We start from the raw sequence: 24,355 nt of genomic DNA on the forward strand, positions 1-24,355 counted from the left end.
GCATAGTTTACGACTAATTTGCGAGACGAATCTTTTAAGCCTAATTAGTCCATGATTTGACAATGTTGTGCTACAGTAAACATACGCTAATGATGGATTAACTAGGCTTAAAAAATTCGCCTCGTAGAATACTGACGGATTATGTAATTTGTTTTTTATTAATATCAAACATCTCCTCTCGACGCACCTTTTAAATTTTAGTCACCCTATCAAACACCGCCTAACGCAGAAGGCTGCACCACCGCTACAATTGGCTAAAGGCTTGATTATCAAATCATGGACTAATTAGACTTAATAGATTCGTCTCACAAATTAGTCTTAATTTGTATAATTAGTTTTATAATTAGTCTATGTTTAATATTTCAAATAGTATCAAATATGTTTACTGTAGTCGATGTGACAGGGACTAAATTTTAATTGGTGGGAAGCAAACACCCCTTTATATATTCCATTCCTCTTCTTTCTCCCTAGCTTGCGTGGCAATTTAACGAGCATCAATGATTTTCTCCTTCTCGATGGTCTCTATGCTCTTGAGATTCCTATGGCTAGGACTAAATTTTAAGAAGTGGGAAGCAAACACCCCTTTATATATTCCATTCATCTCCTTTATCCCTAGCTTGTGTGGCAATTTAAACGAGCATCAATGATATTCTCCTCTCGATGGGCTCTGTGTTCCTGAGATTCTATCGTCAGGACTAAATTTTAAGAGGTGGGAAGCAAATAACCCCATTGTGAAACGCCCAAATCGGCCTGGCCCAAGAAGTAAACCGGCCCAACGACCAGAGAGCAGGAGGATACGTAACCCTAGTCAGCACTCATCTCTCTAGTCTCCACTCCGCTCTCCAGCTCCGCAGAAAAGAGGAGGCGGCGTCAGTGGCTGCTGCTGCTGTGCCCTTCGGCGGCCGCGTCGCAGCGGCGACCGGCGGCGTAGGCTTCGAGACTCGAGAGGACCGGCGGCGGCGGCGGCTGTGCCCTTCGGCGGCGGCGCGCGGAGGCGACCAGTGGCGGCGGTGGCGGTTTTGGAGGCAGCTGAGCAGCGGCGCGGAGGCAGCTGAAGCCGTGGAACCGGAGCACTGAAGCAGTAGCACCAACGACGACGCCATGGCACAACAATCTGGCAAGCTTCTTATCTGTTCAATGCTCTGTTTGTTTCCTGAATAATGTACTTTAGTGAAGCTGATGTTTCAATAATCTGTTATGCACCTGAATGATGTACTCCAATGAACGTGTGGTGTACTCCTATCAATTAGTTATGGATCAATTAGTAATTAATAATAAAGCTTTATTCTGTGATTTTGGTGCTTCAAATTATTATCCAACCTGCTAGACATCTCGTAGTCGTGTTTATTATGATTAAAATGAACGAATACATTTGTCGCCAAACTCTGTCCTTTGCCTTAGGTTTGGAAGTCTACTGTCAGAAATGTTCTCAGGGGACTTGGGAACGCATCTTGAATTTTCCCTTGTGCTTCACATGAGGAATATGTTTGTATCATATCAGTGGCCTTTGTTGCTTGCTGCTTGAATGCTACTTCTGAATTTATCCTAGTCCTGATCAGTTGCTGCTATCTGAACTGCTAGTTTGGTCCACTGGAAATGCTAGTTATTGTAGTTGCTGCGGATGGCTTAATTGATCACCAAACCAGGACATTTTTACATTTGTAGCAAGTCTAATGCATTGTTGCCTGATGAGGGTGGTGCTGAATTGTAAGCATGTAAAATGTGTTAAAAATGTCAGAGCTAGGCTTTCTTCTGCACCTTGCATAACTCGTCATATGGAAAATGTAACTATCATTGTGTTTACCTGAAGAAAAATGTATGCTAATAAAGAAATATTGAAGTGTATCAGAAAATCATTTCAGAAAATGACTGTAACCCAAAGCCTCTGTGCAGATTTGGTTGTAATCATTCATTGGTTCTACATGCTATGTGTAGGACTGTACTAAGCTTTTTCTATTACTCTCAATCAATTCTTTTTGAATGATTTTTTTTTTCACGAGTAATGATCAAGATCAATGATAAATATAAATTCATATTGACCTCTTACTGTCATGCACTGATGTGAATCTTCTGGTTTTGTCTGCAGTTGGTGATCTGATTTAGTATCGATTATCAAGTTATGCCAAGATCATGTGTTTTTTTCTCATTTTTTTTTTTTGAAAAAACAGCTAAATGGCTTAGCTGCAGCTATGTCCGGCTATATCTGCGCTTAGCTGTTGAGAAGGTCAGCAGCTAAGAGGCTTAGCCGGAGATTTAAAACATTGGGAAATATGTATTCCTTTCCAAAGGAAAGACTAACCTTCACTTCACGAAACTAGAAAAAAATATCCAAGAAAACCTAAAGGAAAAATACCTGTAATGTTTTCTCAAGTTCTAAAGACTGAAACTTTTGCTTCTTTATTTTTCGCATTATTCAATTCCTGTGTTCTTTTTTCTATTCTTTGTTTTACGCTCCTGCGCGTTCCAAACATGCCCGAAATGGAGATTGAGAGGGATGAGGTAGTTGTGCACATACTAATACGTACCTGCTGCTGATCTGATTCTGATCTGGTGGAATTTGGTCTTCTTCTTTTTTGATCGGTGGAATTTGGTCTTCTGATGATCTGTCAAAGCAGCAATTCCTTAGTGCTCCCAGCAATTCCTAATTAACTCCTAAATTGCAACCAACCAACTCCTTACTGCTGCTGGTAATTGAGCAGATACATACCGGCTACTCTGATCTGGTTTATTTTGGTCCTGCGATCTGTCGAAGCAACTGCGAAGCAGGCTTGGAATGGAGCGATCCTGCTTCATTCCGATGGCCTTGGTGACGGCCACCTGGAGGAAGATGTAGGCAAGAACTCCGGCGATGAGGCAGATGACGTAGGTGGTGTCGTCGAGCTGCCTGCAGCTCCCAGCGGCGTACGCCCCCATGAGGCCCAGGAGCGCCGTGATGGTGAGACCATACAGAGCCACAAGCCGCACAGAGAGCTTGGTTGTGAGCTTCTTGTCGACGAGGAGGATGATGATGAGCAGGGACGCGACGAACGCGGTGGTGTTGCAGACGTAGAACGCCTGGTAGCGGCTGGAGTAGTGCTGCATCAGGACCGGGTCGCTCATCTGGTGCCCGTCCTTGGTGTCGCCCCAGAAGCCGCCCGGCGGATTCAGCCCGGCCACGTACGTGATGGTCACCGCGAAGGTGGCCAGCAGCATCAGGACCTCATGCAGTTCTTGGCGACGCTCATGAACATCGCTTTGCTTCCTGAGCAGCAGCCGCGCCAGCTCGCGTGAGCATCCGTATTTGGAGAAGAGGTTGCAGACGAAAGCGACGACGACGTAGGCGAAGACGGCGCAGACCAGCAGCGCCGAGTAGATGGTGGTGAACTTGTCCCGGCAGCTCCCGGCGGCGTAGGCGCCCATGAGGCCGAGCAGGTCGAGCACCATGACGACCCGCAGCAGGGCTTCCCACCAGCCCGTGTTCTTGCCATCCAGGACCAGGAGGAGGAGGCTGACCACGAGCGACGCGGCGAACGCGGTGGCGTTGCAGTAGTAGAAGGTGAGGTAGCGGTCGCCGTGCGCGTACTGGAGGATCGGGTCGCCCGCGTGGTGGTGGTGCGGGCCGTCGTCGGTGTCCTCCTGCCAGGCTCCCCCCGGCAGGTTCAGCCCGGCGACGTACGTCACCGTCGCAACCAGAGTGGCCAGCAGCAGCAGGTACTTCCTCAGCTGGTACTCCGTGGAGGAACCTGAAGGACGCTTAGCAGCAGGCTTGTTGTTGTTGCTGCTGCCCAAAGCTTCATCAGCCACAGCCCCAGCCACAGGGGGGGAGTGGGAGTGGCTTTGTGCGCCGCCGGACGCCATTGGACTCTGGGAGGAAGCTACTTTGTTGTTGGACGCCTCTGTCTGGTGACGACTGACGGGCCTGGTAGCAGTGGCAGAAGACGCCTTGACCCTTGAGGAAATGCTAATGCCACGGCTAGCCGGCCTTATCGGCACAGCCGGCAGAATATAACATGGTGCTCGCTTCTGATGCGTCCTAATAATTGCATGATGACTCGATCGGGTCGTCGTCTTATTTTGAGCGTGTTTTTGGTTTTTTTTTTTTTTTTTGCCTGTTAAGTCAGGCTGATGTTGAGGTGTGTTTAGTTAGGTGGAATTTGAAAATTTGGCTACGGTAGTACTTTTGTTTTTATTTGGTAATTAGTGTTTAATCATGGACTAATTAGGCTCAAAACATTCGTCTCGCAATTTTCAACCAAACTGTGCAATTCGTTTTTTTCGTCTACATTTAATGCTACATGCATGTATCGCAAGATTCGATGTGATGACTACCGTAGCACTTTTTAGAAAACTTTTTTGGGAACTAAACGTGGCTTGATTTATTATTGTCACACCCAATTTTAAGGATAAAATTGAATGCACAAAACTCATGTGTGTCCAGGGATCAGTCACACACAAAAGTTGATAAATCATATAAAGTATCATCACGGTGTCTCATACATCACGAATAATAACATTAAATAGTCTTACACAACACAGCGGAAAAGTAAAGGATAACTCGCTCGTGGAACTCCATCACAGGGAAGGTCAACTGGTTGACCACAAGCCTAATAATCTTCAGAATACTCCTCATACACGTCATCTGTTACCCATCCGGGATTTTTATCCAAATATAGAAAGTAAACAAGCGTAAGTACATCCCGTACTTAACAAGTTAACATGGGGTTATGAAGCTAAAAAAGGTTTGACACTGGTTTACTGCGGTTAGCACTTTTAGTAAGTCAAGATTTTATCCTCAAGCATTATCAAGTTATGCTTAAGCTCCCATTTAAAACCCACATAATCAGATATCATAATCATTTGCATCATATTATCATCGTATACCATCATAAATGAATCATCAACAAGTAACCAATTATTCTGTGAGTTTTCCGGGCCGCTCGTGACCGTGAGCACGGCTGTTATAACAGTTTGTAACCCTCTGCAGAGGTGGTGCACATTCACCGCGAGTCGTGATTCTCATTTGCCCGGGTTAATTACTCCTATATCACTATCAAGGTGATCGGGCAGGGTACACTATAAAGCCATTTCATAGGTTTCTCTAACAAGTTAGGGCCGCTAGGTTTCCTTGGCAGGCAGATGTAGGAACCCCCTTTCCTATGGCACATATCCATCGCAGCTATACACATAGGAACAGAGGCAGTCCTATACCCAACATGGCAAGCCCCATTTGCGCCAAAAAGGTAACCTCTAACTAGCTAGAAAAGGTTCTATTACTGAGATAAAGTCAGAGCCATATGACTCCCATGGTTGCACTGTCAGTCCCAGCTTTTACCGACAGATAAGTCCTTATGGAGGGCCGGGAGCAACATGATCAAAGGTCATTTGCACCTTCGCCCTATGAAATAGTTGTTATAAATCATGTTAAACTCTTAGTTCCATAGAATCATTCATCATCATGTAAATCAAGTTCAGTTAGAGCACTAGCAATCTACCCATATGCATTTACCCCATAGGAGTCAAGGGAACAAGGCATCAAATGTCTAGAATGTCCTTAGGGTTATCAAAATTAGACACATGCACATGAGTAATTGATTATAGTGTAATAGGACATCAAGGTAGGCCCATGCTATACTTGCCTTGGTTAGCAAATTCCTGCTGTTCGTCGAAGAATTCTTAGTCACCGACGTCCTACTCACCGTCTGAACGCGACCAACACGGCAACATACAACATTCCAAAGGCATTCATGCAAAGCAAACAATCCTATAATTAGAACAGTACACCAACAGTATATAAAACAAGATGAAATGTTTATAAAAAGAATCTACGTCTCGCTACGATCACGTCAACGCGAAGTTCACTAAAATCGGAGCTAAAACACGAAAGTTATGAATTAAACGGCATTTCCTATAGTACTTTATTTAATTAAACCTAACCATGAAATTTAAAAGTGGCAAACTTGATTAACAGTGGTACTAACATGTAGATTATGAAATTACGAAGCTAACGCAATTTGAACGGATCAATTCGGAGTTAAAATGAAGTTTTTATGCGCAAAACAAATCAAGTGGCATTTCTGTAATTACTGAAAACGTACTTTGGACTAAAACAGTTAAGTTAACGTTTTCAAAAGGAGAAAGCGTACTCGGGAATTTACGCTATGGATTGCAGGTTCAAATAGATGAAAACCGAGGGGCTCTTTAGAAAAATAACCCGCGAAGGGGTATCAGCCACAGAGAGCCGTTGGATTTGAAATGAACGGCTCGGATTAGATCAGAGGAGGGAGAGAGGAGATGACGACCGGAACAGTAGCTTCCGCGGCGGGGCGCCATTGCCGACGACGAGGAGCTCACCGGCGCATGGGAAACTCAGCCCACGGGCCACGGTGTGCCCAACCGAGGCCACGGGGATGATGCGGGGAAGATGGCGAGTCCACCCCGGGACAAAACACGGCCGGGGGATGGCTCGCGCGGCGCCCGCCATGACCGGCAGCGAGGAGGAGCTCGCCGACGCACTTGTCTAAGGCCCTAGATGCCACAGTTTGACCAATTGAAGGCACCGAGAGATAGAGGGGAACAAGGCGAAGCTCACCATGACTTCAATCAGGGCGGGGATGAACCGGAGATGATGAATGAAGAACAATGGCGGCTCGCGAGCTCGCGGTCTTCCCTGTTGCTGTGGTTGCGGCTTCCGCGCACGGCGAGCGCAAAGACGGGAGCGGAGGCAAGCAGCAGGGGGAAGCGGCTCGGGCGAGGCTTCCTTTTTGTAGAGGCAGGGGCACGGGGAGGCGCTCCCACGATGCGGACGTGGGCGCGGAGGCGGTTGCGGCCATGACTGGCTGGACCGGGCGCGGGGCAGAGGTGGGGGATGGCGCTGAATTGTGGCCCCGGGCTGTCAGCGGCTGAGGGCGCGACGGCAGTTGAGGCGGGCAGCGCGGCTGTGGCTTGGTGCTGGGCCAAGGGAGCGGCGGCGGTTGCTGGGCCGACGCCTTGCGGGCCGCGCGAGGCTGGGCGCGGGCGGAGGGAGGAAAGCAGCACAGCTGGGCCGGCGCGGAGGAATGGGCCAGTAGGCCAAGCCAGCGGGAGTGGGAGCTGGGCTGCGCGGCTGCTCGGGCCAAAAACAGAGAAGGGAAAAAATATTAATAAAACTCCTTTTCTATTTCCTAAAACATATTTTCAAAACCAATTCCAATTCAAATTCCAATTCTCTTTGAAATTTTGATCAATACCAATCATTCACAAAATTATATGCAGCGGCATGAATGCACATACATGTTGCTACTTTATGATAAATTTTAAATTCATGAGAAATTTATTTATTTATTTATTTCTACATTTCATGAGCACAAAATACAGAATTAAATCATTTTAAACCTATTTTTCAAAAGAGGCAAATTTTAGGGTGTTACAATTATAAAAGGAAAACACTGTATTATGACTGATAAGCCTTGACTGAAATCAACAAGCGAACATGCTGTTTATATAAAAGTTAGGGAGTGTTTGATATAGATAGCAGGTGTCCGGATATCATATATATTATCATATCGGATATTTGGATATTAATATTAAAACTAATTACATTAGTGACTAATTCGTGATACAAATCTATTAAGCTAATTAATCTATTATTAGCACATGTTTACTGTAGCCTCATATTCGGCTTGTTCGGCTTACCCCATATTCGGCTTCTTTTTTCAGCTGAAACAGTGTTTTTCTCTCACAGTAATTCAGCGAGAACAGTGTTTTCAGCTAGTTTCAGCCAAGTTTCAGACCAGCGAACGGGGCCATTATCAAATCATGGACTAATTAGACTTAATAGATTCGTCTCACAAATTAGTCTTAATTTGTATAATTAGTTTTATAATTAGTCTATGTTTAATATTTCAAATAGTATCAAATGTGTTTACTGTAGTCGATGTGACAGGGACTAAATTTTAATTGGTGGGAAGCTAACAGCCCTTTATATATTCCATTCCTCTTCTTTCTCCCTAGCTTGCGTGACAATTTAACGAGCATCAATGGTTTTCTCCTTCTCGATGGGCTCTATGTTCTTGAGATTCCTATGGCTAGGACTAAATTTTAAGAAGTGGGAAGCAAACACCCCTTTATATATTCCATTCCTCTCCTTTATCCTTAGCTTGTGTGGCAATTTAACGAGCACCAATGATATTCTCCTTCTCGATGGGCTGTGTTCCTGAGATTCCTATCGTCAGGACTAAATTTTAAGAGGTGGGAAGCAAATACCCCTTTATATATTCCATTCCTCTCCTTTCTCCCTAGCTTGCGTGGCAATTTAACGAGCATCAATGATATTCTCCTCCTCGATGGGCTGTGTGTTCCTGAGATTCCTATGGCCTACGTGGCAGTGGGAACAAGCAAAACAACCTGTTTTCTGTGCATGCCCAGCTTTCAGTTCAGAACTGATAAGCTTTGGTTCCCATTTCCGAATTCTATTTTTTCCTTCTCTTACTTCAAGTTGAATTACCATTTTCTTTCTATCGTATTTTAGTTTTGCAGCCGAAGAACTGTAGGGGTTTCTTAAAATACAGCATATATATGAATCTCCTAGTTGAATTACAAGCATCATGGAAGCTTCTTAACCCAACATCTTTTTCAGGCCGAAGGAGAAGAGCTAGCTGTTGTCTTACCTGGATTTTTGCTTAATCTATATGACCACCCATCAGAGAAGACTTGCGTATTTTGTGTTCACCACATTCCATGATCGAGCTGCACGTGATGTATAAACATGTCCATGCTCGTACTCCAACCCAAATTATAAGTCATTCCAAAAGTCATGAGAGTCAAAGCATCTCAAGTTTAAACAAATTTATATGATAAAATAATAACATTTATGATATCAACTACTCAATCTGTCCTATAATATAGTGCATTTTAAGATTCAAAATTTATCCTCAAATATAATGCATTCTAGAAGAAAAACCCAATTTTGCATTAAATACTTTTCAATTATCAGTCAATTACCATTAATCACATTGATGATAGTGTCTGATTAGGAAATAAAACGAGGGTATATATGTCTTTTATGTTCTCTCTTAATTTATTTTAAATTTTCTAAAATGCGGTGTGTTACATGACAGAGGGAGTAAGTATCATTAGATTTCTCATTAATTATATTTTCATAGTATATTTATTTGATGTCATAAATCTTCATAATTGTCTCTATAATTTTGGTCAAACTTGAAATTCTTTGACTCTCCAAGATTCTTGAAATGTCTTATAATTTGGAATGGATGGAGTATTGTTCGCTAATTTATTATAAGAGAAAAATACTGTATCATAACTGATAAGTTCAAGCGAACATGCCCATTACCTACATCCCAAGTGCACTTATTTCAAGTGTTGGCACATTCACCTTCCACTCTCTGACCTGTTCAGCTTCAATCATTCACATCAAATAGACTGCCCTAAATTAAACAAAAACATGCTATCCGGTGACTAGAGGAGGCGACTTAACCCTACTTAGACGGTGTTTGGTTCCGCCAGAAGCTTTTAAATCTAATTCTATTTAGTCCTAAACATTATGATTAAATAGGTTTTAGTCCTCTCTAGCAACTTTAAAGTGACTAATGAGACTAAACCATTTAGGATGGACTAAATTTAGCATATGCAATCAAAGCCTTAGTAGTATTATATTATATGCATGAATATGATATCAGCTGCACACGTCATGATGCTGACGCATCCAGTAATCCAGTACGAGTAGAAAGAGTAAGGCGGTTCCTTCTAAATTTTACGGCTTGTTCGGGAGGCCGTATCGTATCGTGGATTATTTACTGTTGGCTGGTTTGGTGTGAGAGAAAAACACTGTTCCCGACTGAAAATTTACGATCGTTTACGAGCAAGCGAATAGGGTTTTAGTCGTTGTTTCATTGAATGTTTGAACACATGTATGGAGTATTAAATATAGACTAATTATAAAAATAATTGCATAGTTTACGACTAATTTGCGAGACGAATCTTTTAAGCCTAATTAGTCCATGATTTGACAATGTTGTGCTACAGTAAACATACGCTAATGATGGATTAACTAGGCTTAAAAAATTCGCCTCGTAGAATACTGACGGATTATGTAATTTGTTTTTTTATTAATATCAAACATCTCCTCTCGACGCACCTTTTAAATTTTAGTCACCCTATCAAACACCGCCTAACGCAGAAGGCTGCACCACCGCTACAATTGGCTAAAGGCTTGATTATCAAATCATGGACTAATTAGACTTAATAGATTCGTCTCACAAATTAGTCTTAATTTGTATAATTAGTTTTATAATTAGTCTATGTTTAATATTTCAAATAGTATCAAATATGTTTACTGTAGTCGATGTGACAGGGACTAAATTTTAATTGGTGGGAAGCAAACACCCCTTTATATATTCCATTCCTCTTCTTTCTCCCTAGCTTGCGTGGCAATTTAACGAGCATCAATGATTTTCTCCTTCTCGATGGTCTCTATGCTCTTGAGATTCCTATGGCTAGGACTAAATTTTAAGAAGTGGGAAGCAAACACCCCTTTATATATTCCATTCATCTCCTTTATCCCTAGCTTGTGTGGCAATTTAACGAGCATCAATGATATTCTCCTTCTCGATGGGCTCTGTGTTCCTGAGATTCCTATCGTCAGGACTAAATTTTAAGAGGTGGGAAGCAAATACCCCTTTATATATTCCATTCCTCTTATTTCTCCCTAGCTTGCGTGGCAATTTAACGAGCATCAATGATATTCTCCTCCTCGATGGGCTCTGTGTTCCTGAGATTCCTATGGCCTACGTGGCAGTGGGAACAAGCAAAACAACCTGTTTTCTGTGCATGCCCAGCTTTCAGTTCAGAACTGATAAGCTTTGGTTCCCATTTCCGAATTCTATTTTTCCTTCTCTTACTTCAAGTTGAATTACCATTTTCTTTCTATCGTATTTTAGTTTTGCAGCCGAAGACTGTAGGGGTTTCTTAAAATACAGCATATATATGAATCTCCTAGTTGAATTACAAGCATCATGGAAGCTTCTTAACCCAACATCTTTTTCAGGCCGAAGGAGGAGAGCTAGCTGTCGTCTTACCTGGATTTTTGCTTAATCTATATGACCACCCATCAGACAAGACTTGCGTATTTTGTGTTCACCACATTCCATGATCGAGCTGCACGCGATGCATAAACATGCCTGATTAGCTGATAAGCCAGCTTAAAAAGTACTCCAACCCAAATTATAAGTCATTCCAAAGAGTCCTGAGAGTCAAAGCATCTCACTTGAACAAATTTATATGATAAAATAATAACATTTATGATGTCAATTACTTCCTCTATCTTATAATATAGTGTATTCTAGGATTCAAAATTTGTTCTCAAATATAATACATTCTAAAAGAAAAAACCAATTTTATATTAAATACTTTTCAATTATCAGTCAATCACCATTAATCACATTAATGATAGCATCTGATTAGAAAATAAAACGAGGGTACATACGTCTTTTATGTTCTCTTTTAATTTGTTTTAAAAATTCTAAAATGCGGTGTGTTACATGGCAGATGGAGTAAGTATCATTAGATTCCTCATTAATTATATTTTTATAGTATATTTATTTGATGTCATAAATCTTTATAATTTTCTCTATAATTTTGGTCAAACTTGAAATTCTTTGACTCTCCAAGATTCTTGAAATATCTTATAATTTGGAATGGAGGGAGTATTGTTCGCTAATTTGTTGTGTAAGAAAAATACTGTATCATAACTGATAAGTCAGGCTGATAAGTTCAAGCGAACAGGACCATTACCTACATCCCAAGTGCAATTATTTCAAATGTTGGCACGTTCACCTTCCACTCTCTGACCTGTTCAGCTTCAATCATTCACATAAAATAAACTGCCCTAAATTAAACAAAAACATGCTATCCGTTGACTAGAGGAGGCGACTTAACTCGTGGCGGTGGTTGGTTTAGCTAGGAGCTTTTAAATTTAGTTTTATTTAGCTACTTTTTATCTAAACATTATGACTAAATAGGACTAAATGGATTTTAGTCCTCTCTAACCATTCTGGAGTAGTCAAATGAGACTAAATCATTTAGGAGGAACTAAATTTAGCAGCCCGCAATCCAAATCCAATTAGGGCTAGTAGTATTATATTATATGCATGAATATGATATCAGCTGCACACGTCATGATGCTGACGCATCAAGTAATCCAGTACGAGTAGGAAGAGTAATGCAGAAGGCTGCACCACCGCTACAATTGCCTAAGCTGTGTTTAGTTTTAAAAAATTTCCCAAAAAATGCTACAGTAGCTATTATATCGAATCTTACGATACATGCATGGAGCATTAATATAGACGAAAAAAACTAATTACACAGTTTGGTTGAAAATCGCGAGACGAACGTTTTAAACCTAATTAGTCTATAATTAAATACTAATTATCAAATAAAAATAAAAGTGTTGCCGTAATCAAATTCCCAAATTTCACTAACTAAAACAGAGCCAGAGACTTACACAGACAGGCTGCCGGCGACCGGAGTTGGACACTCTACAACTCCAACTTCAAAAAAACAGAAAAGAAAAGGGACTGCTGATTGGTGGTGCGTTCAATGAGATGCCAGCTGTGATGTTCAGTACTCTTGGTTGGTGTTCGGGTAAATGCCCTGTTTCCTGGAGACGTTGCACCCTTTGGCTTAGGACTTATTTAGTTTCTTGTAAACTTTTAACTTTAGCACTATATAAAAAGAAGATTTCTCGTCACATCAAATTTACGGTACATGCAAGGAATACTAAAAATAGACGGAATTTAAAACTAATTGTACAGTTTGGTTGTACTTTACGAGACGAACATTTTGCGCCTAATTAGTCAACATTTGGACAATTATTACCAAATACAAACGAAATACTACAGTGTCGCTACAGTATATTTTGTCAGCTTTACCCATCCAAAGTTTGGCAACTAAACAAGGGCTTACTCTATATTTGACTTGTTCGACTTATTTTTTTAGTTAAAACAGTGTTTTTCTTTCGCAATAAATTAGTCAGAACAGTGTTTTCAGCGAAGTTCAGACCAGCGAACTGAGCAACGAGACAAATTCAATGCTTCTGAGTTCCGATCAGGCATGGATGCTGATGGTGTAGAGCTACTGTAGCTCGTACTAGCTTGCTGGAAGTATTCTGTACTATCTTTTATTATTAGCAACCATCTATCTTTCGATCGTCATGTGTCTTTCAGTTATGTGCAAAAGCTCGAGCCCATCTTTACAAATTCTCAAATTATTTTAAATTTGACTATATTAGTTTAAAAAAGACCATATCAAGAATTGTTATTCTAAATAGGTATATTATATATTCCATGATGAATAATGCTAAATATTTATCAAAATATAGTCAAACTAAAGATAGATTGACAAATGCTCCACCAAATTGAGGAAAAAGATTCCCATGAAACTAGTTAAGGGGTCTTGGGGACCACAACCCTCGTATGGCCCTCTCCTTCGTTCCCACAACCATCAGCCTGTTCGACTGGTATTAATTCTATACTATAGCAGCTGAAAAACACTGTAGCAGCTAGTTTTTTTTAAGAGAAAAATATTGCTCCGGCTAGAAAAAAAAACTGGCCAGCCAGCCGATTGTGCCCAGCCGAACAAACTGATGCAGTTTGTTCGGCTGGCCACAATCGGCTGGCGGGCCAGCTTTTTTTTCTTCTAGCCGGAGCAGTATTTTTCTCTAACAAAAAATCAGCTGCTACCGTGTTTTTCAGCTGCTACAGTGTAGAATTAATGCCAGCCGAACAACCTGATGGTTGTGGGAACGAAGGAGAGGGCCATACGAGGGTTGTGGACCCCAAGACCCTTAACTAGTTTCATGGGAATAACCATTGGCACAAGCCGAGATGTTTACTTTTGTAGAGAACCTGAGGACCAAAACCAGTCTGCATTGAAAGGAGCTTCCACATGGATGGGCCAGCGACAGAAAGAAGTCATCTCTAGAGGCGCTATGAAAAGGGAAGTGAGTGCTACTACAACCAATCCTTTGAGAGGCAACTATCGATGCTTTGTAGAGATGGCTGAGCCAGCTGCCTCTAAGCTTAGGTGTAACACACCCAAAATACATTTTGTGTTAGGAAGCGCTAAACGGTAAATAGTTAAATAGAATTGGTTGTAAAAAGCAAATCTTTTACTTGTTGCTCGCATGGTTCATTATAGACTATAGATGCATAAAACTCATTGAAGGCATTCCATTTGACTACTCCTGCACGTTATTCGAAGTTTGGATAAAGAAGCTAATGCCGTTGGAAGATTGAAGGAAAAAAAGACCGTGAACAATAATTATGTTGTAACAATCATGTTACTCTAGCATTACCCGGTTGTGTCTTGCTGCCAAGCCTTTTCCTATCTTGTAAAACCTAATACCTATATCCCTTGATGAGCCGCCGCCCTCTCGTATTCATAAGAGAAGAGAGGACTAGATAATAGAGAAGAGAAGAGAGGGAGAGAATTAGGGCTTGCCGTCGTTTGCCGCCTTATCTGTTTCTCCTCCAAGATCGGTTAGTCATCTTCTTCCCTTTATGTTTTGCCCTCAATCCTACGTTTTTCCTCGTTATTCTTGATGGCAATGTCATGGTTAGAGTAGATCAAGCTGACATGACATGTAGTGTCAAAGTTTAATGCGAGGGAGAAGGGAAAACATGAACTTAACCGTTGCGGATCTTCATTCTTCATCGTTCTTGCTGTGGGTGGTAAGATCTCGCTTTTATCTACTGTTTGACAGAGAATCCATGCTAGGGTTTACTGAAATCGATGAATTAGTAGATGGGTTTATAGTTCTAATCTCATAATTAAGGCATGTTGTTTCTCAAATTGTTCTGTTGTTGTTTTGTGATGTTTACTGTTTTCATGTGCCCAAAAATCCTAGAAAAATACATTTCAATAGTAGACTTCAATACCTTTCTTTCAGCAAACCTTTATAGTTGTTTTGGTTTGGGATATATAATTGCTGTTTGGTGATGCATTTGTGCTGTTAGACTTTTGGATAGTTTTAGATGCATTCAGTTTTACAATATCTTAAGTCCAAAATCTCGTAGAATGATGTACGTGAAAGTTGTATGGAATTTTATAAGTTTTCCAAATTGGTAAAGATCATAGATATTGGATCAGTATATCTCTAGTTATATATGTTTTAGTCGGCTACTGTTGTTCTGCTGTCAGAAAAGTTCAGTTAGTTTGCTTGCTTGTTTTGAGTATCTTAGATTCTTCAAACTCCAAAAGTCATAACATGAAAGTTATAGATTATGACGTTTTATGTATTCTTCAATCATCTTTGCAAGCGTGCTAACTCCCAAATATTTTACCAAACAACTAAGCATCAAGTTAGAATTTTTGAAAGTATTTTCAAAACGTTTTCTCTTGCTACTCACCACATCACTAGATCTAATGCAAATGCATGTAAATCAACACCTAGTGGCACTAGATAACCATGTTTGCTATTTAAACTCCCCTCGTAATAGTACAACTATCGACAAAAGATGCTCGACAGTTCACCGAGGGGTATCCCACGATGATAGATTTGTCGTAGAGATGAGCGAGATCAGGAGCGAGATGGTAATACAAGTACCAAGACATAAGATTTAGACAGGTTCGGCCGTCAGTATGACGTAATACCTACATCCTGTGTTCTGATGTATTGCGTTGAGATGTATGGATCGTTGTGTAGATGTATGTATCTTGATGTAGCATGTCCGCTAGGGGACCCCTACCTCTCCTTATATAGTATGGAGGGGTAAGGTTACAAGGAAAGTAGCCTATTTGGTACTATACAATATCTTGTGGTGCACGCCAAGTAGCGCCGTGCACTCCATGATCTTGTGGGCTAGGCCACCTCTGATGGTGCGGCCCATGTCTTGTCTTGTGTATACCGGCGGCCATACCCCCACAACAACTATCTATCCTAAACCCGCCATGCACTCTACTATATGTCTTGGACAGCAAACAAAATCCCTAGCATATACCTTTGCTTTTATCACCATAGGATTTTGTTTTTCTCTCTCTTCTTTTTTCATGAGTGAGCTTGCTCCAATTGGATTGATAACCCTTCATCCATCTCCAAGTCTTATTTACCACCTTGGTGTGGACTCAACCACTTGAACAGCACTTGGCAAAAGGTTAGTTCACTAGTTATTTCAATTACCAAAACCAAACATAGGGATTTCAACTTGGAATGGAACTCACAACTGCCATAGATATATATTTTCTTGAGGGCTATATGCTGATGACCCTAAGGATATGTATAGCAAAAAAAAAAAAAAAAAAAATTGACACACTTATCTCAATTGGGAATCAAACTCACAAACGGAGATTTCGTGTGAAACAAAATTACCACTACACAGCAAAGTCACTTGTCTCTAGGTGAATGTTTCTTTCTTTTTTATTTATTTTTGTGGATCTTGTAATGATTTTTTGTCACCCTAAACAATTTTAAATGGAAAAAATTTGAACTAAAAAGTTTTATATCTCTTCGAGTACTACAACTTTAGTTTAGGTTGTATCTCCATCCGAGTTCGTTTGAAAAAATTCAGAAAAATTTAATTTCAAAAGTTTGATAACTAAATAGCAGATCCCGACTACATGATTTTCCTAGCCTTGCAGCCACGTCATCATTTATTCACTACACCGATCTGCGCATGTATACATGCAGCCTCCACACGTCCACCACCTCCACCCGGTGACCAGTAGTAAAAAATGCAAGAAAGCAAACAGTCTCCACCACCTTCCTCCAAGCTCCAAATTGCAGCTCCACCCCCTGTCTCATCTTATTTGTCGCTAAGGGCAATCGCGACCTAGAAACCAGCCTCGTTTTGGATCCTTGGAATTAAATTCATTTTTATAATTATAATTTTGACATAGATTAATTAAGCTCATATAGTTGTACATGAAATATATTTGTATATTATTGTTAATCATTCAAGACAGATACTTATATGTTACATTTCTACCATAGGAAAATGAGTTAAAGAACTTGTTATAAGTTGGAGAGTAAAAACATAATATGGTGATCTATAGAATCAATTTTCATCTCCTACCATTTAAATTTGAGATAGGCTTATATGTGAACTTGAGAAAGTTATGGAATGTCAAATTCCAATCCAAATATCCTAATTCATTAAGTAGATTAATTCCAATTCCTACAAAATGAGAGGATCCAGATGGACCCTATCCTTTAGGATATTGGATAGGAAACTATGGTACCCAACACAAGTTTCTATACATGTGGGTCCAAAACAAATCTAACCAATCCTTCCTCTCCCTCTCCCTACACGAACATTGGCTTTCGGTGGAGCTAGGTGATCGGCAATGTGGCAAAACCGACCAATTTATAAGAGCACAAGTACAATGGAAACCACCGGAGCAATCACACTGTCATACTTAAGCCCCATATAAACTTGGTAGTCCATCGAGTATCACGAAGGATCTCGAATAATCCAACATACAACCAAGATCATACAAGATTCAACATACAAGCCACATGTTACATAAGTTCACAAGTATCTCAACATACATCAGAGTTCAAATATAGTTATTACAATACTAAGTTTAACTACAATAGCGGAAGCAATATAGTTTTAAAACCAGCATTTCACATATTTGTTCAAATACATGCCAGTTTGTGATCAAGTCCAACAAAAGCATCATAGATGAGATCACATAGAATAACCTTGCCCGTGGCCTTACTCCTCGTCCACGGCAGGAGGGAAGCAATTCTTGCAGTACCCATGGTATACAGTACCATCTGTAACAAGTGGAAAATAAACCCTGAGTACGAGAAGCTACTCAGCTAGACTTACCCGTCATAAACCAAAAATAAAGCGACACCAAGAATCATGCAAGGCTGTATAAGTGGAGTTGGCTTGACAACATTTTGCATAAAAGCGGGAGTAATATATATATTTTGATCTGATCAGTTATTCTAGCAACAAGTTATACCTATTAAAATTAAGCATGTCTAGGTTGGCACCTGTACTAGAGCAATCACTTGATTTAAGATGAAGCAAACAATAGTAACCATATCCAGTGTAATATTTGCACATTCCTCGTTATCATCACATTCCATCAAGTTACTACGATGAAGGGGCTCTGTCAAGTTTCTCACTACAAGGGAGAGATGGCGATTTGAATGAATTGCAACCAGCTAGGCAGTATTCCTAGCACAAACCTAGATATACCTGCGCCAAGATAGTCTTAGGTCACCTTTGGTACAACTTAGGTACACATGTCGCGTGTTCGATTAGTGTCGCACAACTAGGGACAACCAGCTAACAGGACGGTCAGGCCCAGCCTTGTAACACCTCTATTGTTACGAGCTCGCTAAGCACTGAGATTATGGCATAAGAGATAGATCTAATAATATAGTGAGTTCGTTTACTTAGCGTAAAGAGGTGGTGATGAAAACTCCTAACAAAAAGAATAGAATGAGTTGTGTTAATTGTTGGCAGGAAAACAATTTCTATGAACAATGACTAATTATAACTGGAGTATAGTGTGACAATAAATATTTGAGGGCAAGTTATGTAGCTGGGCATGCAATTTTAAATCCTGGAGAATAATAATATCAGCTAGTATTTTTGGAAAGCTCGGAAATCAAATTGAAATTAAATTCACTCTTCACGGTTAAGTCGGCAAACAAACGATTTAAGTTTAAAGTGCTATCTTTGGTAAATTATTTAGTGGAACATACTTAAATAGTGCTTTAATATTTTGTTCATACGAGTTAGTATGTAGTATGGGCTAGGCCAAGGTACAATTGTTAGTTGAAACCAACAAGGTTTAGACCCTTTAAAAATTACGGCAAAAGTGCTAAAGGTTGTTAGTTCTAACCAAGTCTTTACTCTGTCCAAGTCAAAAAAGATTTGTAGACAATGCCATTTTGGCATTTAAAATTCAACAAAAATGATTAAGCCCTAGATCCATGTTCTTGCACTATTGGTTGCGTCAAAGTGTGTACATGAGCATGGTGTAGGATGAAGTTGTGTTGGGGATCTCGTTGCTCTCGTAAAAATTGCCCAAACTTCGTTAGAACGCGTTGTAACCGCGTTGTTGGCGCTCTGATCGTGAACCGACACTCCCGCGATGAACCAAGTTGGCATCCTTGTATCTCCCTCTCTGGTCGCTCTCTGGACGTGAAGTTTGCTTCGTTAGCTGGGTGTTAGTATCGACTTTAGGTTAGGGGAATTAGTTGAGCCTCGATCGTGATCGTTAGCGGCTTTTGCTTTGCTTTAAAATGCGTGCATGTCACTAGTTGATACCTCTTGGCTCGAGTTCAAGGACACCATGCGCATGGGCGCTGCTGGCGCCGGGCTTAGGCCATGGCTAGGCTATTGCTGCTGGCCAGCTCGCATGCCCCGGTCATGCCGCACAATGCCTTGGCTGGCTCCGGTCGGCTGTGGCCAGGTTTCCACTGGCGCGATGTGAGCGCGCCACCCTTTAGCCACCGAGCCGCACGCGGAGTCGAGCTATGGCTGTGGCCATCATGCCAGGTTAGCGTGGCAGTCGCCCCGCCCTCCAATTCATCTACCTCCGCTGAGCCATGTGTCTTGGTCGTAGCCACCCTCTCATGCGCACGCGCTCTTGGCCATGCACCTCACCTACCGCCATGTTGCTGCTGTGTCTTGTGGCGCGACCCTAGCCACTCATCCCATCTATCTCTGCTGCCACAACTACACGTACCGCCCCACCAATGAGATAGGGAGGAGAGGACAGGTTGTTTATATTGGTAGTGCCACACCAGCACGTGGTCAGAGTCGCTGTCACAATCGAAGCACCGCACTCTCCACTCGTTCAATTCGCCTAGCTCAAGGCTTCTTAGTCCAATTCCTCACACCAGTGAGTAGCATAGGTAGTCAAATAGATGCTCGGTTCCCCTCAAGCTCAGCCAATTACTACCCACCGACAAATTGGTGTTTTTGCGCGCCGCCATTTATGTGCGCCGCCGTGACCAGAAGGTTGGGGGTAAGGCATATAGGCGTGGTAGCAGTTCAATTGCTCATAACCCTGAGCTTGCCTTGACTCCCTCTATCCGGTGCTCGCACTATTTTGGCTAGGGTGCTTATCGTCAGTGGAGTGACACACCGGTGTCCATCGCAGAGCACCGCCGCCCCGCTCAGTCGCTCATGGCCAGACCATTGCAGTGCTCCCCTACTTCAACCGTTAGTAGGGAGTGCACCGCGGTGAGCTACTGATGCTTCTCCGCCATCTCTACCTTGCTGTGAGGGTATAGGCTCCTTAGAATAGTTGTGCTACTGCCATGGAGAGCTGCTTGCCGCTGCAGCTCATGCTAGTGCATGTAACCCTAGATGGCAACCGACCCGCTTAGTGGGTCCGCACAGGCCTCTGGTGGCCGGCGTGGACGCCCAGTGCCGCTGCTCACCGCGCTGCCGTGCACGGGATGATCGGGGGTGTGCACGTGTGGGGGGTATGACCCCGGATACCCACGACAGACCACATGGGCTGAGCCCCTAGGGGTGGCCTAGCCCACAAGATGAAGCATTGTGGGGGCACGACTCTGCTTGGCGCCACCCGCAAGACACTAGGAAGATATCCTGAAGATACTACGAGATCTGTTAGGATATGTATGATCCCAATATTCCTGTAATTAGTTATTACTTTTCGGTTATCTCTTAGATCTAACCGACTTGTAACCCTACTCCCCAGACTATATAAGGTGGACAGGGACACCCTCCAAACACATGCAATATCATACGATAGCTAATACAAACCAACAGACCACAGTAGTAGGGTATTATGTCATACTGACGGCCTAAACCTGTCTAACTCATGTGTCTCTGTTGCCTTCTTGTTCTTGATCTCACGCTCCTCTGCCGATCAATCTACCTTCGTGGGATACCCCTCGGAGGACTACCGACGATATTCTATCGACAGTTGGCGCGCTAGGTAGAGGTGTGCGTGCTGTTTCCTTGTCAAACAAGATGGCTTTTTCTGCAGGCTCTTCGTCTCTTCCGTAGCCCGACCAGATCTTCACGGTCGGATCCATCTCATGGGTCATCAACGCTGACGGAGTCGAAGAGCTCCTTGAGCCGGTGTAGATCGGTTTTGCGCCAACCACCCTCGCACCTGCAACTGTAGATCTGATCTCAGAGTCGATTCCGAGGTCTCCTTCAGCAACAACTCGCTGCTCACTTCCTCGCTACCAGAGGAGGCAGATTAACAACGATGATCTGATCGAATCCATCGACTGGGTTGAACTAAAGCTCGCCGATTGTCTCTCCATCGCTAAATCGGCTCTGGACACTCTGGTTCAGCGCCGACCACCCTCCAATCTAGATCTATTAGAGGCTGCTCGGGAAACTACAGGGGTTATGGCCCTACCCTTAGGGTTCATCAACGCCACCGCTGCTTTCCAACACGCCTTGAGGGGCAAACTCGCCGACCCGGTCGCCGTCCAGCTTCCACCAGGCGTCAGCATGCTACACTTAGGCCGGGGTCCCGGGGTGCCCCTCCAGACCATCCCAGAAGAAACTCCGGGCTCCGAGTCTCAGGGCTCTACGGAGACCCTCGCCGAAACCATCTCAGAGCAACTCCTCCTTCTACCCTTCCGGGGTGGTGCGATCTTCAACGTTAGCATCGATAGCCCTCCTCGGAACAGCAAAATCGAGGAGGAGCGTGTTGCTCGGGAGAACCGGAGCGTCAACCACACGCAACGCTGAGAAAATGAGGCAGCCATTGCGAGGGCCGAGGCTACTCGGGATAATCGACTCGATTCACAAGGAAGACCGCTCCCGCTTCACCACGACCTTGACGAGGAATTTCTCCACGTCAACAGCCATGACGTCTTCAAGACTCCAAGCGCCAATCTGGCAGTAGCCGCCAATGAGCTCGCTCGTTTCCCTCAAACGCATGAGCTCACCAAGATCACCACCATGCTTAAAGTGGCTCACTGTCAGGTCAATGAGATTTGCGAGGATCAGAGACCTTCGTGCTCTACGAGCATGATTCACCGATCAGCTGCGCCAAGATCCAATCGCCACCCCAGTTAAAGCCGTGTCGCCGACCAGTCGCTACCTCTCTAGGGGGGATCCGGGGGCCATCACGTCGAACACCATCGCCAACACGATTAGGAGGTCAAACAGGACGCTTGAGTGCACCTTAGCAACCTCTAGGATGCGTGACGGCGTATCGAGCAATGTCGCTTCGATCGCCATGAAGACAAAGTGCGTCGCCGTCAGGAGTACGAGAAGGAGTACAACAACCCGTTCTCAGCCCTTGAGCCTATCCCTAACCGCAACGCCTTAGATGATGGTGTCGACAACCCTGAGGGGCCTCCAGCTTTCACAAGGGCTCTTCGGACACTTCGGTGGCCCTGTGGTTTTAAGATCACTAGGGTCGAGCCCTACAAAGGAAGAATGAACCCGACACAGTGGTTGTAATCTTACACCACTACTGTCCACGCTATTGGAGGAGACGCTAGTATCATGGCAAATTATCTCCCCATCATGCTCATGCCACCCGCCATGAGCTGGTTTACCAGCCTTGCGCCGGACTCTATCGGATCATGGGAAGAGCTGAAGAAAGTCTTCACCGACAACTATATGGCCACGTGTACTCAACCCGGCACCAAGCATGATCTCAGTCGCATCAACCAAAAGCCATCTAAGCTCCTCCGTAGCTACATCCGACATTTCTTCGAGATGAGGAACTCTATTCCCAACATCACAGAAGTTGAGGTCATCACCGTCTTTATCCGAGGACTCCACCATCGCGAGCTTTGCTCAAAATTCAACCGCAAGCCGCCCACCGGTATCAGCGAGATGATCACTATGGCCAACCAGTACGCCGACGCTGAGGAAGCCGAGGTGTGCTTCAACAAGGATGTAGGCACTCATCGCCCATCTCACTGCTACAACAACCGCCCTGACGACCGGCACCACAGCGACCGCCGCCCCGACGACCGCAGCTACCACCGTGACAGCGGCCGTGATCGAATAGGAGGACACAGGCCTAGCCAAAATCACCGCCGCTGACTAGACCACATCGTCGCCACCGTCGGTCAACCTCGCACCAAGCGCAACTATGACGAACAGTACCAAAAGATCCTCGACGGCCCGTGCCCTCTTCACAAGAACGCCAAACACAAGATGAAGGATTGCATTGGTTTGGCTAAGGAGTTCCAGGACAAAAGGCTCGACGACGACGTCAACGATGGAGCTAGAGGTCACCGACCACCTGGGGGCAACAATAATGCCTTTCAGGACAACGATAAGGTGGTCGCCACCATCTTCGGGGACCTCGCCTCCACTAAGAGCAGAAGAGAGTGGAAGCTCACCGCACAGCGGGTGCTCTCTGTCACTACGGAAGACGCCACCGCTAACCCCATCTATCACCCATGGTTCGAGGTCCCCATCACCTTCAGCAGGGCCGACCAGTGGGTGGATATTCCCTACATAGGGCATTTTCCCCTCGTCCTCAATGCAACCGTATAGAAGGTGCTCTTCAGAAAAGTGCTCGTTGACGGTGGGAGCGCTCTGAATCTCCTCTTCGCCGGAGCCCTAAAAGAGCTGGGCCTCGGTTTGTCAGATCTCACACCTTCCGACTCCACCTTTTGGGGTGTGGTGCCAGGCAGGGCCTCCAAATCGCTTGGAGAGATTACCCTACCAGTTCAGTTTAGCACGGCAATCAACTACTGCGTCGAACATATCAACTTCTACATCGTCGACTTCGACACCGCCTACCACGCCATACTTGGTTGGCCAGCTCTGGCCAAGTTCATGGCCATGCCACACTACGCCTATCTGGTGCTAAAGATGCCTTTGCCTACTGGAGTCTTGGCCCTGTGGGCCAACCTCACCATCACCTACGCTTGTGAAATAGAGAGTCTCGCCCTCGCCGAAGCTACCGACCTCTCCATCCAGATGGCTAGCGTGGTCACCGAGGCCAAGACAGTGCCCGCCAAAGATATGGAGATCCTAGAGCTAGAGCCTCTCCGTGCCTCCGCCAAGTCAAAGGAAATCAAGGAGGTCGGCCTTAGCCTCGACGATCCCTCCAAGACCATGAAGATTGGGGCTCACCTTGACCCCAAATAGGAAAGCGCGCTCATCTCCTTCCTACGTACCAACGCTGATGTGTTTGCTTGAAAACCTGCAGACATGCTAGGGGTACCACGGGAGAAGATTGAGCACTCCTTGAATGTCTCGCCGACCGCCAAACCGATCAAGCAAAAACTCCACCGATTCGCGCCAGACAAGAAGGAGGCTATTAGGGTAGAAATAAAATGGCTCTTAGCTATCAGATTCATAAAAGAAGTGTATCATCTAGATTGGTTAGCAAACCCTGTTCTCGTTTGAAAAAAGAATAAAGAATGGAGAATGTGTGTTGATTATACTGA

The 24,355-nt window shown here is 43.7% G+C and overlaps 2 protein-coding genes across 3 annotated transcripts; one reads left to right on the forward strand and one right to left on the reverse strand.

The window, feature by feature from the left end:
* Window positions 1-745: 745 nt before the first annotated feature.
* LOC136528851 (uncharacterized) lies at window positions 746-6,689 on the reverse strand. Of its 2 annotated transcripts, XM_066521853.1 has the most exons (4): window positions 6,569-6,689; window positions 5,616-5,678; window positions 2,708-4,618; window positions 746-2,603 (listed from the first exon to the last, which is right to left on the reverse strand). In XM_066521853.1, exons 3-4 carry the CDS (start codon window positions 3,835-3,837, stop codon window positions 2,447-2,449), a joined length of 1,287 nt encoding a protein of 428 aa, XP_066377950.1. In that variant the 5' UTR covers window positions 3,838-4,618; window positions 5,616-5,678; window positions 6,569-6,689; the 3' UTR covers window positions 746-2,446. The 2 variants fall into 2 exon arrangements, with proteins under 2 accessions (XP_066377950.1, XP_066377949.1); XM_066521852.1 differs by having other exon boundaries at window positions 2,708-5,667.
* Window positions 6,690-22,790: 16,101 nt separating this feature from the next.
* On the forward strand, window positions 22,791-24,053 carry LOC136525977 (uncharacterized). Its single transcript, XM_066518786.1, has 2 exons — window positions 22,791-22,947; window positions 23,590-24,053. The coding sequence occupies exons 1-2, from the start codon at window positions 22,791-22,793 to the stop codon at window positions 24,051-24,053; spliced, it is 621 nt and encodes a 206-aa protein (XP_066374883.1).
* Window positions 24,054-24,355: the final 302 nt, after the last annotated feature.

The sequence above is a fragment of the Miscanthus floridulus genome, chromosome 19 (genome assembly GCF_019320115.1).
Source record: "Miscanthus floridulus cultivar M001 chromosome 19, ASM1932011v1, whole genome shotgun sequence".
In the NCBI taxonomy this organism is placed as follows: Eukaryota; Viridiplantae; Streptophyta; class Magnoliopsida; order Poales; family Poaceae; genus Miscanthus; species Miscanthus floridulus.

Excerpts from the sequence above, each read along its gene's own strand:
- LOC136525977 (XM_066518786.1), top strand. The coding sequence starts at position 22,791 with ATGGCCAACCAGTACGCCGACGCTGAGGAAGCCGAGGTGTGCTTCAAC. Across the intron at positions 22,948-23,589 it reads CTACCACCGTGACAGCGGCC|GCAGGGCCTCCAAATCGCTT; the intron begins GTGATCGAATAG and ends GTGTGGTGCCAG.
- LOC136528851 (XM_066521852.1), bottom strand. The coding sequence starts at position 3,837 with ATGGCGTCCGGCGGCGCACAAAGCCACTCCCACTCCCCCCCTGTGGCT. Across the intron at positions 2,604-2,707 it reads AAACCAGATCAGAGTAGCCG|ATCATCAGAAGACCAAATTC; the intron begins GTATGTATCTGC and ends CTGCTTTGACAG.